The sequence below is a fragment of the Lichenostomus cassidix genome, chromosome 6, assembly GCF_008360975.1.
Source record: "Lichenostomus cassidix isolate B80296 chromosome 6, HeHo_3.0, whole genome shotgun sequence".
NCBI lineage: Eukaryota > Metazoa > Chordata > Aves > Passeriformes > Meliphagidae > Lichenostomus > Lichenostomus cassidix.
Window position 1 is genome coordinate 32467904 of NC_139487.1, and position 16005 is coordinate 32483908.

Genomic DNA, 16005 nt, shown 5'->3' on the forward strand with positions numbered 1-16005 from the left:
AGAGCTGGGAAGGGGCTGGAGCACCAGGAGAGGCTGAGGGAGCTGGGAAAGGAGCTCAGCCTGGAGCAAAGGAGGCTCAGGGGGACCTTGTGGCTCTGCACAACTCCTGCCAGGAGGGGACAGCCAGGGGGTCGGGCTGTGCTCCAGGGAACAGAGACAGGAAAGGGGAAACGGCCTCAGGCTAGGCCAGGGAAGGTTTAGATTTGATATTAGGAAAAATTCCTTCACCAAAACGGTGATCAAGCACTGGCACAGGCTGCTCAGGGCAGTGGTAGAGTCACCATCCCTAGAGGGATTTAAAAGCCAAGTAGATGTGGCACTTGGGGACATGGTTGAGTGGTGGCCTTGGGAGTGCTGGGCCAATGGTTGAACTCAATCTTAGAAGTCTTTTCCAACCCAGATGACTCCACAAATCTACTGCACACACAAGCACATTGGTTCCCACCAGTGTTTTACTGTCACCCTCCCAGCCACGCACAACAATGTCCCCTCTCCTCTGCTTCCTTAATTTAGCTGCACACTTAAACCCCTCTGTGCAAATACCCTCACACAGGTCCTGAGAGAAGAAGCCAATTCAAAAGTTCAAAGGGGCATTGATGTTCAAGGCATACACTTTTACTCTACACATTTTCCTTTTGCCAATACAGTTTATTTTCTTTTTTCAGGACTTAGCTGCCTGTTTTTCCACAGGCCTTTAAAGCTGACAAAAGAAAACCAACAAAGAGGGTCTGATGCCTGCGATCTTTCTTCAAATTACATAAAAAAACCTCAAGCGGCTTTTCCTCCAAAATGCTACAATAGGAATTCAGCATTTGCGTAGGCTGGAGAACCAATGGAAACACTGCCTGGATGAAGACAATCACAGCTGAACAAGGAAAGGGAAGAATGTGAGTTTTTACACCTCTGTTTTTCAAAAGGCAGAGTGCTGTGTTAAAGCCCCTGCAGGACTGTGCCACACTCCCAAGACAAACAGCCCCTGGCTGGGCTACTGCTGCTGAGCTGCAGGAGCACAGGCTAATGGGCACATTTAACCAGGAAAAAAGAGCTTTTCCACCTTTCACTGGGGAGCAGGGGCTGAAATAGCACTCTCCCAGAAGCGGATGGGAGGATTTCCATCAAGAGAAGCAGCAATGAAATCCAGAAGTCGTTTCATGACCTGGCTGCTTCAGGCTTTCCTGGGACACACACCATGGCTACTGTGCATTGCAGTGACCACCCAGAGCTTCACTCATCATTTCTCTTGAACAAACCCAGAGTTTCCACCATGACCTGCCCCAGCTTTTATTTACCTGAGATCCTGCAAACACCTCACCTTTCCCTACACATCCCTTCTGCTCCTGCAGCCAAGGGCTCTGCATCAGCCACTCACTGCCAGCAGCATTTCAGTGACCTGCAATGATTCCCAAACAGCTTCCCTGGAATGTTTAACTATCAGTATTTATTACTCCTACAAATTCTGATACCACCTATCAGGGGCCCCAAATAAACAGCAGCACTGCCATGGAGTACCTAAGCACATAGCACCACTAGTAATGTTATTTCAGAGCAGACTGACACCATTTAACCACCAATACCAGGGATATAGGCTGGTACTTTTATTCATGTGATAGTACTTTCGCAGCACTCTAAAAATAAAAAATGATTCAATATAAAGCAAAAATGACTGAACATTCACTGCCTGCCTCAATGGGGAAAAGAGGGTGTTCAACAGCAGAACCATATTCCCTGCATTTACTTTTCTCATTTTGGGCTGGGAAGAATGTTTTCATGGAGAAGGAATGAATTATGTAAAGGAAAAAACACAGAATAACTTTTTCTTACTCTTGTTCAGCAATAGCGAAATCTAAAATCAAATGCTTATTACATTCCTATTGATTAACAAAAACATACTTTCCATGGATTTTCTCAAAGCCAGCTAATTACCACACTTGATAAATAGCTAGACAATTACTAAGCTCTTCATGTTATCTTGTAAAAATACATCCATAGGCAGCAGGTTATAGACTGCAGTTCTAAAAAACATTTTTTAAATGAACTTCCAGGAGAAGAACAATTACATTATGCCAAGAACACAGTTGAGATCAATTAGAAACCATCATGATTTCCTCTGGGATACCAGCAGCTTCCCACTGATGGAAAAACCTTTTCAATTCCTTCCAGTCTTGATATCCTTGTCAAATTTTTCACATTATTTGGGTAACATTCACTCATGATCTACTTTTTTCCCCACTGCTTAATATATAACATGGACTCTTTTTTTGCCAGCAGATGAATAAAAGGGCTAATTATGAAGACTGAAGAGCCTGCTAACTGTGCTTGTGATATGCCACATTATGGCAGAAGAAAATGCTGGAGCAAATTTTCCCCTCCAGAGCTGCAATCCAGCTTCTGATTGTTGTATTCAGACTATTTCCCCTCTGAATTTCAAATGCAATCTGCAAGCAAACAACGAGCTGCCTGAGATTTCTCAGGGGACAACAGCCTCAGGTTTGTGTTCAAGTCCAGGACTGTTTTGTTCAAGTAATGAAGGACCAAGGGACTTGGCTCTCACCTATCTGCTCCTGCTCCAACAGGCCAGTCAGACTCCCTTGCATGCCTAACACACCTGAGCAACAACACCAACCTGTCATCTGCATGGGAAGTCCTCATTTATTTGACTTTTAGCACATAAGCATACATTTGAATGCACCTCTCACTCGTCCTTGGCTCCTTTCCTGGGGTCTCATATCAGGCATTACGAGCTCAATGATGATTCTTGCCCACAGATTACTTATTTCCACAAAAAAACCCCCTCCAACTTGTAGTTCTGAGTTACCTCTCACTTGCATCCTTTCTCTGAAGACCTCTCCAGCTAACACACTGGGGAAGAACACAGAGTGTATTCCCAGAAGGACTGGAGTCCCAGAATCTCTGGTTTTCTTCTAGGTCTTAAATCCAGCTGACCACTACGTATAACTTTAGGGATCTGTACCACCCCAGGGAGTTCTCCCTCCCCCATCAGAGGAGTTCTTGTCACAGCTCCTGGCTGCTGGTTCTACAGAAGATCAGCTCCATATCTCAAACTTTAATCAAAATTACAAATAATCACTCATGCCTTGCACCACCTCAGAAGCCAGTTTGTGCTCAGCTGCTCATGAAGTTCAGACATGGAAAACAAACCATTTCTACCATGAGAACCAAACTGTACACTCTGATCCAGCCACCAGGAATCAGCTCTGTCCTTCACGGCTCCTGTCCTCCAACACCATCCCATGCCCAGAGTCTGCAGGGGCACAGCTGCTGCTTCTGGCTGGGCTGCAGCAGCATGTTTGGGCATTCTTGCAGTCAAACAAAAGCAACCCAACCAAAAACCTTCCAAGAGTTCAGATATTTGAGTTGCTGTTCATTATGTGGTGAATCTTGAAATGCATCTTTCCCGTTGCAGGAGCCTGAGATAACCAGTGAGGTTAACACTGGGATGGAAGAGCAGGACTCGTTTGGGAATAACCTGTACTCATTGCAGCACACTGGGATGAGATATAAGTAGTAGTTTTTACTTCTTTCAATCCTTATTGCAAAGACCATAAGAAAACTGGTACTGGCTGAGCACAGCTGGCACAGCTCCTTCTTAGTCCAGGATGCTCCAAAATACTCACTTTCCCTAGGAAAACAATCAGTGCAGAATGGACCCAGATAAACTCGGGGAAGGGGAGAGAACCCTTACACTTCCTACCTGAGACAGTATTTTCAGTTGGTTTGGGACTAGGGTACCAAGGAAGCACCAGATAGGAAACAGCCATCCCTGCTCATCCAGTCTTGGAGCAAAGTTATCTCTCAGGTATGAGAGGATGTGGGAGGAAAAAAAATAATACAGGACTGCAGGGAGCAGAAATCACCACCCACGCCTCTCCTGGCACTTGAACTTTCCAGATAGCACAGAAAAAATATTATTTTTTTTAAGCAGCTTTCAAGTTTAATGCCATTCTTTGGCTTCTTCTGACAGACCATTCCAAGCTCAGCAAGAGCATGTCATTCCTTAAGCACAGCTTGCCTACTTGGGAATACTGTGGCAAGAAGTTTGACTGAACCAGAGAAAGCAATCTACAGGAGCTGAACAACTAGCATTCATTTTCCCCAAGCCAGCAAAACGCAGGCTAGAATTAAGCTGACACTTTATTGATAATAAATCAAACTTTCTCCTACATAATCCATAAAAATGAATCAGGCACACAATACTTCACAGTAGACGAGCAGTTTAAAAATAAATACAACAGGGACTCAGCTACCTCATTACTCCAGATCACTTATATTCCACAGTGTTTTCCCTCCATAAAACAACAGAGGCATTTACAAGAAGTTACTGTCTAAAATTATGACCAGCAACTAGAGAACACTGAAGGATCACCTCAACGAGGTTTCCCAGGAATACACCAGGCTATATCACAACACAAGGAACACCCAGGGATGAAGGCAGGATGCTCCAGCCCCAGTGGAGGGCTCACCCAATTGTGACTCAGGGAGAAAGCAGCCCCACCATTTCCCAACTAACCTGTAACCTAAATTATCCTATGAGTCAAAAGCACCAGCAGGGTGTGAAGTACAGAACGCATTTGGCCAGCAGGTAGCACTCTGTTTTCAATTTCTGGTCTGAAAACCAGACCTACCTTCCTTTTATTTTTTACTACCAGCTTTAAAAACATTGGAGAACAAGGTTATGGCTGGTTTGACTTTATTGTAGCAATAAGTGTTTCACTCTTCAACTGTTCATTATGTATTAAAAAACCCCATTTACTGTGATTGTGAGCACGTACAGAACTCGTAAGGAACAACCACCCTCAAGCAGCTCCATCTAGAAGCAAGTCCACAACAGTAAGAGTCCTGAAGACAAATTTTTCAACTCCACAAAATCCAAGATGCCCATCCTCCTCCTCTGCCTGCTGCTGGGAGCCCAAGCTGAGTTTCCATCCCATGCTGCTTGCCAAGAGCACCTCAGGACCACTAAGGCCACCTTCCTCCCTTACAAGCTGCTGTTTGTCACTGACTGGCAGCATTTGCAGGCACTTAAGGGCAGTGACAGCTTCATGGGGCCATTTGAACAGCTGGGATAACAATGGGAATACAATGGGAAGTGAGTGGCTAGGACTGATGAATTATTTCCCATTAGTCACCTCTGCTTGTCTCTGAAGGAGGTATTTGCTGAGCACTCTTCCACCTATTTTCTGTACACACCTTAAAATGCACCAAGCACATGGAAGAAGTAAAAAAAGAATCAGAATGTGTTGAAACGAAACACAGGATGTTTTCAGATTTTAAGCTTCCAGACAGGTGCTACTGCTTTTCCAAGTTCCAGTTCCAGAAGCTTTAGATAGACAAGACAGTATTCTACAGCAATTAATTCGCATGGAAACTACAGCCACTTCTAGGACTTGATGGAAACCTAAATATCAATTCACCTACATGCTTTAAACACTAATGCCAGGATTATTTTTTCTTCCCTCCTGCACACAGTTCATATTGTTACTTTATAAGCACCAGAGTACACAGTATTTATTTAGCAGCTGTCATCTAAGATATCAAAAGTTTGACAATTTGGTCATAAACCCCACACTCAAAAAGTTAACATTTGGGGGTGGAAGTTCTTCATCAATGCCTGCAGAGACAAGGGGAGTTTTAATTTGACAAAAGCCTGTTTCATCCTTTGAGATACAATGTGGGTGACCAAGAAACATGATCTCCCACATCTCACCCCAAACATCAATCTCCTCCAAAATGGAACAGACAAAAGTCTCCTGCCACCCCATCAACACCAAATAGTCAGGACACAGTTTTCCAGACAAGAGCAAGGCGTCCATCTCCCACTTGTTGCCTACCAAGCCCCCATAGGTACCACAAGTGATGTATTTCTCTGCAATCCACAGGGAATTTGAAGATATCAGAGATGACCCCTACCCTGACCAGCAGCATCACATGGTGCTGCCTCAGCCCCTTTAGAACCATTTTAGTTAGAAAAGACCTCTAACATCATTGAGTTCAATCTTTATTGCTGAGGTTTTCCTTGCCAAAGCAACCTCCTTTTAGGTTTAGGAAGTGTTTCAGTTAATCTTTCCCTACTAAATATATGAGAAAGGCATCGTGTCTACCCCTCAAAGGCTCACACCAGCCAGATCTGCTTCACTGCAACAGCATTTTGGGAAACACAGAAAGGCTCAGGCTAATCTTGGGCTTGGAGCAACAGAGCTTCAGGAGATGCTTCCCAGCCCTGGCAATCCCAGGTTCAGAGCTGGGAAGTTTAAAGACCAGGTGAGCTGAGACTGGGGAGTATCAGTTCCCCTTTATCACCACAGACACAGCACTCACTCTCCGGCTGTTTCTCGTTGGGAGTGATGGATCTCACGAAATCCTGCGGGGTCATGAAGACCTCAGACTCGCCATGCTCGTTGATGACCTTCAGTGTGGCAAAGTATCTGAAGATTTTGTCTGGGGTGGAGTAGGCTCTGATCCTGTTCTCGTATTCCATCACCTGGAAATGAAATTTAGCCAGCATTAGATGGGAACTGTTCCTCCCCCACACTGACTCTTAGTCCTCAAAAAGATTTGCCACAGCACAAATTGCGTGCAGCAACACAACTCTTGACTCCTTTGGCATTATTCCTTTTAAAAACCCTTTATACAACCAGGAAAATTGGACATATCAGCTGATTATGTCCCAGGATTAAGAACAAACACTAAAAATCTTTATTATGAATAAATTGAGCCTCTTCATGATGGCAGAGGAAAAACAAATTCCCAAAATCCCTGAAGGTGGTTTAAAAATATGAGCATAAGAAAAAGCACTGGCGTCGCATTTGTGAATCCAAAGCAGCTCAACATTTTAACCACAGTGTTGAAGGGTTTGATTTGTGATTAATATATGAAGTAAGAAAAAAAGTCTTAGAAGGCTGGGAGAAACCTTTACTTTCAAGCAGAGTATTGGAAAAAACCACTTGGAGCTGCAGCTGGTTGCTCAGTCACCCAAGCTCATTTTTTCCTCTTTTCTATCACATTGGCAGAATTCCTCAGAAACTCAGTCCTCTTCTCCCCACCAATCTGTCTCCTGCTAACTCTGCCAGCAGTGATGTTTTTTGTACCTAGAATCAGTTTTCCCCCACACAGCTGGAATTAATCAAAGACAACAGAAAGCTTTCCTAAACAAAATCACAACACAAGGCCACAAGGGTGGAAAAAGGCACAGACACCTACACTCAATCATGTATTAGCACAGAAAATTTTCCTCCTTACTTCAGCTTTTCATTCCTGCATTATATGCCATGTTTAACAGTCCATAATGTGCTTGAAACCTGCAGCTGGCCAAGAGCCACAGGAGGAAAAAACCAACCAAGGATGTGCTGCAAGAGAACAGACAAGATCAAGGGTACTGCCAAGGCAGCTGTAGATCTTTCCTGGCTTTGGTCCTGGCTCAGCCTTGTCCTTAAACTCGAACAACTTCCTCAGCCTGATGTTGATCAGACAGCAAACACCCTCTCTAGCTTTTCTTATTTCTAGGATAAAACAAGCCAAATGTTTTGAATCCCCCAAGCCAGGCTTTGGTAAAGCAAAGCCTCCCTCCTCTGTATTTGTCCCAACTCAGCATTTCACCACAGATGACATTATCTATAATGACAATACCTAAAGCATTCTCACCCCCCCTTGTCCCTGCATCACCACAGCTTTTCCATAATTCACATGTCCTTCCATCAACCACTACAGGCAGTTCCCTCCCTCCTGCAGGAGAAAGTTTTTGTCCCTAGGCCCTTTGCACCTATAATCAACAAACCTAATCCTTCTTTTATTGCTTCAGTCCACAAAGTTCTCCACAGATAAGGGCACTGGAATGCGGACAATTGCTTTATTGCCAAGTTCCAAGTCACAGTAAAAGATGACACCCACTTCCCCACCTCTTTGTGGCTTTGTCTACTGCTCCCACCTGGCAGGAGGCAGCTCCTAACGCCAAAGTGATATTTTCATTTGTGGGTGCAGGCCCACATCTCACTCCTGCCTGACCTGATCTCATGAATAACACCCCACCCAGGTTAATCAGCCAGAAACAGCCCGGTATTTTTACCTTCAAGCACGACAAATAAACCCAAGGGCAGTATGAAACCCAAGACTGGAGCCAAGAGCAGACACCACAGACCATGACCAGCTCTCTCCATCCATGGCTAACCTTCAAGATAGCCTGCTTTCTACCTAAAAAACCGCATTAGCCAAATTTTCCAAGCCTGTGGAAAAATTTCTTGCAAGGTACCATCAAATGCCTTCCCTCAACCCAGTTAGGCACAACTCAACAACCCCACTGCTGCACCAAAGACAGGAGTCCTGACATTTCTGCCAGTAAAACCATGTTTCATTTTATCCCATTTCACTTCATATTCACAGTAGCTCTTCCCTCTGCATCCATTTTAAGCCCGTGCTAAGATGCTACTGTCAGGCTTGTTGCTGACAGGTGCTTTTCTCCTCATGTTTAAAGTACTTAGAGTATTACTTCCAAAGCAACGACAGCTTACTAACAATATGGGCTCAAAACTGCATCTCCTGTCTCAGCTTGCACCACAAAAACACACAATCTAGACCAAAAAACTAGAATCTAAACTAATGCTAAACTGTTTTTTTGCATCTCACAGGCTGCATTCATCATAACTGAAATCCCACTTCTTCGACAAGCTTCCCTACAAGAAGGGAGCAAATGCAGCCACACTTCTTCCCTTCTGCCTGCAGCTGAACTCACAATTACATAATTCTTGCTAATGAGCTAATCAACTGGCAAAAACTGACAATTGTTACAGCCCATCCCTCTGACAGCAAGGCTGGGTGCAACAGGAAGCCAGGTCAAGAAGGGAGCAGCCAAGATACTGCAAATGGGAAAAAACACACTTGTTCAAGACTGGGTGCTAAACATCAGGTAGGTGATAACAGGAGTGCCCTGATCTCACTACACAAATGTGGAGGTAAGAGCCCACGTAATTCGGGTGCACACACCACCATTTGTGAGGGGGGGGTTGCACTGCTTCAAAGCAATCTGGACAGGAAACAATGCCAGGCAAGTGTCTCCTCTCCTGACCTCTCACCTGTCCCCAGTACACACCAGTCCTTGGTGCAGGGAACACCAGCCAAAGTTCTTATCTTGCCCCCAGAATTGCAGTCTCACATAATCAGACACCTCCAGAGATGATGTGACCTAAAGGGAAAAATCCCTTTTTTGCATTTATTAGTAGAGCATGTATTGGAGGAGAAAGACAAGTAAGTAATCCCTGCTGCTCTACGAGAGAGAAGATGCTGTTGAGACTGTCAATGTTTACACTAAGCCTCAGGTTAAAAGAAAAAAAACCTAAACCCTATGCTGACATGAAAATAAAGCTCTAAATTAACATCTCAATGCACTTCCAGAGTATCACCGGGGGCCTCCTTGACCATACAACAGCACACATCTCAACAGGGTAAATTAATTAGGACTCATTTTCTTTGTGCTTCCTCCTGTGACACACACCCAAATGACAACTCAGCAGGATCAACATCCCAAGGCAAGATACCTACAGGACCCAGACGCTGCCAGTACATCTTGATAAAGTCAGCCCTACTGCTGCATGCAAACACTTTTAGCAAGTTAATTAACACATCAGCCCGCCCCCTTAATGTATTACAGCTCATTAGCCTACAAACTATACAGGCACTCAAGTAATTTTTTTCCTTTTCTGCCCCACATAGCCAGGACCTACACACTGCAGACAACACATGCTTGGGAGCCATCCACACACAATCCCCACAACTCAGAGTGGTTTATATTTCAACTTCCCCCTCGCTGGATCACTATCTAAAACAGCAATGTCAAACTTAATTTATTGCTTCACCACTAATCATCAACTTCATTAAAAGCAACATTAGGATAACAAACAAGTGTTAAACACTTCCAATTAGGCTTAATTTTTTTTCTGCAAGGAAAATCCCACACTATTTTCAATTAATTATGGGAAGAGCTGGGGAAGGGTTTTATTATGGATGGTGGTGTTTGCTGGGTTTTTTTCTAAACACGTAGAAGAGTCAAGAATCCCCAAGGTGCTACACAATTAGGGGAGCAGCACATCCTGGGTGCAGCTCTGATTTAGAGTCAGGAGCTGAGGCACACCTTCTCCTGCCATCTGAGCTGGCCACATTCAAACACAGCTCCCGAGGTGACTCACCACAGTAACTGCTGACCAAACATAAGCCCACAGCAGAGCCGCTCAAACACGGAACAGCCACCTGGGAGAATACCTGGCACATCCTGCATTTAATGGAGCTTGTACAGCATTGGCATTCAGGCCACACAACGTACATTCTGTCTCCAGGCTGCAGAGAAAAGGCCTGTGTTGGCAAAAAGATGATGAGGGCTGTTTTAAACAGGGCTGTCCTCAAGGAAATTACTGCTCCCGAGTTACTGTTGTCGGAGGAAGGGAGACTGGGATGAGAAAGGATCCAGGCCACACACAGTTCCCATCTTTTGGGCACACCTGGCTTGTGTCTTATTTGGAAAGGAGGGCCATATTCCTCCCTGCTTAGTTTGGGAAGGAAAGAGCTGGTCAACATAGGCACATCTCTAGCAACTGGAATAACAATCCTTGCCTGCGAAAAAACTTCCTCTGGCTTCCCCAGCCAGCAGCCACATCAGGCAAAAATCAATCCTTACACTCACTGTATTCAGTAAGAATGTGGATGAAGGTGGACTGTGGTTTGCTCTTTGCAACCTGCCTCCATCTGCTGACAATGGAAAAAACCAATAACCTGCTTTTCTTGAGTGGTGCTGGCAAGAGTTGAAGTTATCAGAACACCTCACACTCAGCTGCCATAAAAATTAGCAGCTTCCAAGAACCCACATTCCTGGACGATTCTGAATATCTCAGCACAGTATCTTACTACATAACTTCACTGAGCTGCCACCAACATGTCACAACAGGAGAGAGTTTGGAGCCCCAAATACAACGAGGCACTTGAAATCTCAAGTTATGTAATCTATTCTAGCCAGGAACTGAAATGATTCAGCAGCTTCAAAGCAAACAGCTCTTAATTTTTCATGAGAAGCTGTTAAGCCACTGTATATGACCATCCACAATTTAACAGCTAATGAGATGCAACCTCCAGAATACAGGCTTAAAAATAATTATCAGAAGCAAATCATACAGAATGGGAGTAGATGCTCTTCACAATTCCTTTCTCCTCTTTGGTGCTGCAAAGATATTACATCATCCAACGCAGCCCTATAAAACTGACATCCAGATGGACTTAAAAAATAAAATACTGCTGTCTGCCAGCTCCCAGTTACAGGACTCTGTCAGAACAAATTACACATCCTTTAATAACAGTGGTTTCAGATAGTGCCAAACCAGTTGTCAGAGTTCTGAGGAGCCCAGAGCTCTTGGAATTGCCCAAGAGTGAAGGCAGGTCACAAGCTGACAATACAGTTTATTACTCAAGTTTTCCTACTCTTGAAAATGTGTCTGATCTGAAAATGAAATAGCCATAAGCATCAAGAGAGAGCCAGGACTAACCATGAAGAGGGACTGAGGCTGTATTTCAACAAATACATTTGCACAGAATAATTAAATGAATAATTAAAGTACATCTTTCCTATAACCCTCCCTTCCACATTCATCCTCTACTTCTTCCTACACACAGTGGGTATATTCACAGGCAAAGGGATGGACTCAGACACACATTCTGAATGTCCCAGATGGTTTAAAAGCTTTGGCACCAATTTCCTGCTTTGCATGCACCATCCCAAAAGCCATCAGTGCAGGAGCTTTGATTATCTTGGACATCCAGGCGGAGATGGGAAAAGAGGTCTCTTTTTCAGAGGATCAGTGTCCTGCGCTTTCCAAATACGTAAGTTTCAACCTACAGAAACTCATGACAACATGCCAAGAAAGTAGGCTCCCAAAACAGTAAGGTCCCTTAGAAAATAAAGGCAGGTACAGAGCAAGTTTCTTGCAAGAGAACACCCCGAAGTTTGGTACCTTGCGGTCCCTGAACCCAGAACGCTTCTTCTTCTTCCCTTCCGCTGGCACCTCCTCCTCGCCAGATGCCACTGCCCTCCTGCCCTCTCTGCTGCTGCTCTCCTCCTCCTCCTCCTCCTCGTGCTTCATTTTCTCTCCTGGCTCTGCCCTCGGGCCGTGTCTGACAGAGTCTTCTGCATAGGCCCTGTACCGGGGAAAGGAAAACAAACACCCGTTTAGAAGTGAATGAGTGGTGCTAAGGCTGCAACAAAATGGTCCTGCCAGGCTCTACCCGAGTGAAACACTAGTTACAGCTCAGTGGGGAGGGCTGCAAAGCAAAAGCAAAGAAGTGACCAGTCCACTTGGAATACAGTGTGCATGTATTCCAAGTTGTATTCCATGTTGTATTCAGATTTCCACTCCACACCAAAACCCAGACTAGTGGTCACAGTAAGTTTTCCCAGTCCAAGAACATCAGAGCAAATCACTTGGGGAATTATCACACCCTCTCCCAAAAACTAGGTGTGCAAGAAACACCAGGAAAAGGGCATCATACCTCCTCTAGCACTAATTCCACCTCTGCTTCCCCCAAAAGATATATAAAGCAACAGAAATGTGTTTTATCATCAGCACTGTTCAGGACGAACAACCTTTTTGTTTCAGCTCAGCTGATTTATTTTCTATCTCTAGCAGCTGACAGGCTGTTTTATCCCCTTCTTCCACCAATGACTCTTCTAAACACCAGTGCTGCAGGGTTTCTGACAACAAAACTGGTGTTGTTTTTCATCAAGGTGGAAATAAAACTCTGGCAGAGCACAGAACCCCTTTACCCTTGCTGTTCAAAGACAAAGATCTTCAGGCAATTCTGTTCATAGACTGAGACTGAACACTTCAAATCACTCAGAGTCAGGAGCAACTCACAGAACTGTGACTGGCAGTAGGATGATTAAATAAAAAGCAGGATAAATCCCTAAGCCAAACAATGCTCTGGATTTCCCATGCTTTACTTGTAAAGCAGTTTAGAATCAAACAGAGCTCAGACCACATTAACATCAGTGAAATTAGAATCTCTGAGGATCCGTTAACATGTCACAAGTAACAAAGCCAACAGTTTGACAAAATTATTTCTCTTTCTAAAGGACTCAAGCAACTCAAGGAAACATCCCAGCCTGCCCACAATTTAAGTAAACCTGCCTGTACATTGCATTCCTGGTGATTTATTTTGGACTAATCACAGGGTCTGGGCTTACACACAGGTGCTGCCTGTTGGCCACTTTGGTACTGCCTGGAACTATGAACGTGGCCATTTACAGCTGTGAGAGTTTGTTTTAAAAGAGCTGCCCTGGGAGAAAAACGAAAACAAACCAAGATTTTTGAAGTCTCCTAAGCTCTAAACAAAAGGCTACACATACTTCATCCTACCAGTTTCCTGGAAAACACAGATGTGGTATGTAACAGTAACAGAATAGAGTCTGTGTCTGTCTCCCCAGGAATCACAGAATCGTGGAATGATTTGGGTTGGAAGAGGTCTTAAAAGATCCTCTCATTTCAACCCCCTGCCATGGGCAGAGGCACTTTCCACAGCTTACAGCCATCTCAGCACATCAGCTTCCAAGAAGGAGAAATGAGGGTAGGTGCCCCATCAATTAATTTAAATGCTACCAAAATAAAAGACACTCACTTAAGGAGTGAGATTAACTCACTCCTTATCAGTATCCAATAATTCACTGACAGTCACAGTACAAGACAGATGGGAACAGGCTAAAGAACTGAAAACCTTCCACAGTTCTGGTGGGAAGAAAACACTTTATTAATTATGGAATGGTTTGGGTTGGAAGAGATCAGCTTAGATAGGGGTTCAGAGATTTCTAGTCTACAGTGGGACAGCACACAGCTTTATTACAGGGGTCTGATGTAATAAAATACACAAGTGCTCAGTGAAGAGCAGTATTAATCCTGCCTTTTCACATAAAAATGAAGTTTTACACACTTTCCATTCTGAAAAGGCTCTGAGTCTCAATTTACCAATATATAGTTGCAAGTCTTACAGCAAAGCACCATCTTTAAGACCTCCACTGAACTAAACTTTCAGAGACAGGATCCAAGCCTGGGTCCTCCACAAGTACCTTAAGATTGGGAAATGGTTTCCCCAGAACTGTCTGGCAGCTGGTCTCTCTTGGAGCATGAAGTCCATGCTGGCACCTCTCCTAAAGCCTTTGCTGAAAGTTTAACCAGCACTAGCACATCCTTGAGAAGCTGTGGGTTTGGCTGGAATATGCAGGTGCCAGCTGAGGCTACACCAGCAGCACTGACATGGAAAGCCCTTGTGCAGGCAGGACACCCATCTGAAGTATCTCTGAGGGTATCTCTTGGGAAAAGGGGACAGAAAAGCAGTAAGAAGTCAATTGCTTATCTCCACAACTAAGCTATTCCATATGAAACATGCTGGAGAATAGCTGTATCAGGAAAGATTTGCTCCTGTAATGCTTAACTGACAGCTAACAGACCAGGGAAGGGAGAGATGAAATTGAAAAATCAAACATTTTCAGCACATCCCACTCATTCCTTCAATCCATCAGGCTGTCAAGTCAGTTGCTCCAGCGACACAGACAGAGGCTGTTTGAATAGAGTCAGCTTTTTTTTGTGGTTTATCCAGGTAATTAACTCTGCTCCACAGTCAGATCACCACTCCAGCATCCAGAAAAATGAGCTCTCAGAAAAAAGGCAGAGTCTGTAGGCCACTTCTCAAGCAAGGTTTGAAACAGCTATTCCTTACCTCCAGGCCACAGGCCAAAATAGTCACTGAATTAACCACTGAAGGAGGTACACCTCTATGTACACCTTCTCCTCTGTGTATTTTACCACCCTCTGCTGAAATCCTTGGCTCCCAACAACTGCAACTTCCATACTCAGCCCACATAAAAGAAGTCTTTCAATGCAGATGTCAGAGCATGGCAGGAAAAAAAAAAAGCCCATAGCACCTGAAATATCCACCCTGCTGGACTTCCCTCAGCAAGTGAAGACTCTCCCCTCCCTTCTTTGATGAGACTGACTTTCAAATGGAATATCTGGGACCTGAGCTTCTGCACAAAAGGGAAATGAAAATACAAAGTCTCCCTTCACTGTGTGCCAAGACCAGCCACCAGCCTCTCTCCACAGAGAATGCCTGCCCTGGATCCTGAATCCTACTGCCATGCTTCAACCATCCTGCTCTCTTCTGGCTTTTTTTTTACCCACTATTGAACTGAATTTTAAACAAATTCTAGTCAATCAAACTGACTATTTTCCACCCACTTAGCAATATATTCTTTGAATCCTTGGAGAAAGCCAACAATCAAGTGTAAGATTAGGTTCCTCATCCTCCCCAAAAAGACTGAGCTACCAGAGGTCTGCAATGATAAATTCTCATTTAGGGAATCATTCTTTAACAGAGCCAAACATGTGCAACCACAGGATATACACCTAGGAAGGATCCTGGGACTCCTACTAGGCATTGGCACAACACTCCAAGTTGCAGGTCTTCCAACGAATCACAACCCCTCACTTGAAAGTGTTTCTCTTCTCTGAATGACAGAAGCAGAACAGCATGAAAAAAAAATCACAAAGCTTTGTGCCAGAGATAACAGCACTCAGTTATTCTAATCCCAAAGGCAGTAGCAAAGTACTCAGCTATCAGTTGCTGCTCAGTCTCAGAAGGAAATGTAAGAGATCTAACAACAAGTTGGCATTCAGGAGTCAGCAAAGATGCTGCCACCAAAGCAGAAGCAGGAGGGAGGAATCCTGCCTGACACACATGTTCCTCAGCTGACTAAGAGTTGCTATTCTCCCTGTATGTAAACATCTGGAGACATCCTAGTGAGGTTTGAAAGCCACTTAAGACTTCAGGGCTTTCATGTAGAAATGTAAAAGCAAGTTTGGACACGACATTCACAAAAACAAGCAACCTCCAGGGATCAGGAGAACTTTCAGCAAGGAACTCGGTCTCATCCTCAGCTCAGCCATACTCAGTGACTAAGTTAGCTAC

General features: G+C 44.3%; 1 protein-coding gene across 3 annotated transcripts in view; it reads right to left on the reverse strand.

Annotated features, from left to right (window-relative positions):
• The window catches only part of MICU1 (mitochondrial calcium uptake 1), a 90213-nt gene that overhangs the window by 52616 nt on the left and 21592 nt on the right, over positions 1-16005 (reverse strand). For all 3 annotated transcript variants that reach the window (XM_085064409.1, XM_085064406.1, XM_085064408.1), the window contains exons 4-5: positions 12003-12186; positions 6337-6499 (exon numbers count right to left, since the gene is read on the reverse strand). In XM_085064409.1, the coding sequence (XP_084920535.1) occupies positions 6337-6499; positions 12003-12186 (347 nt within the window). The remainder of the gene's footprint in view (positions 1-6336; positions 6500-12002; positions 12187-16005) is intronic.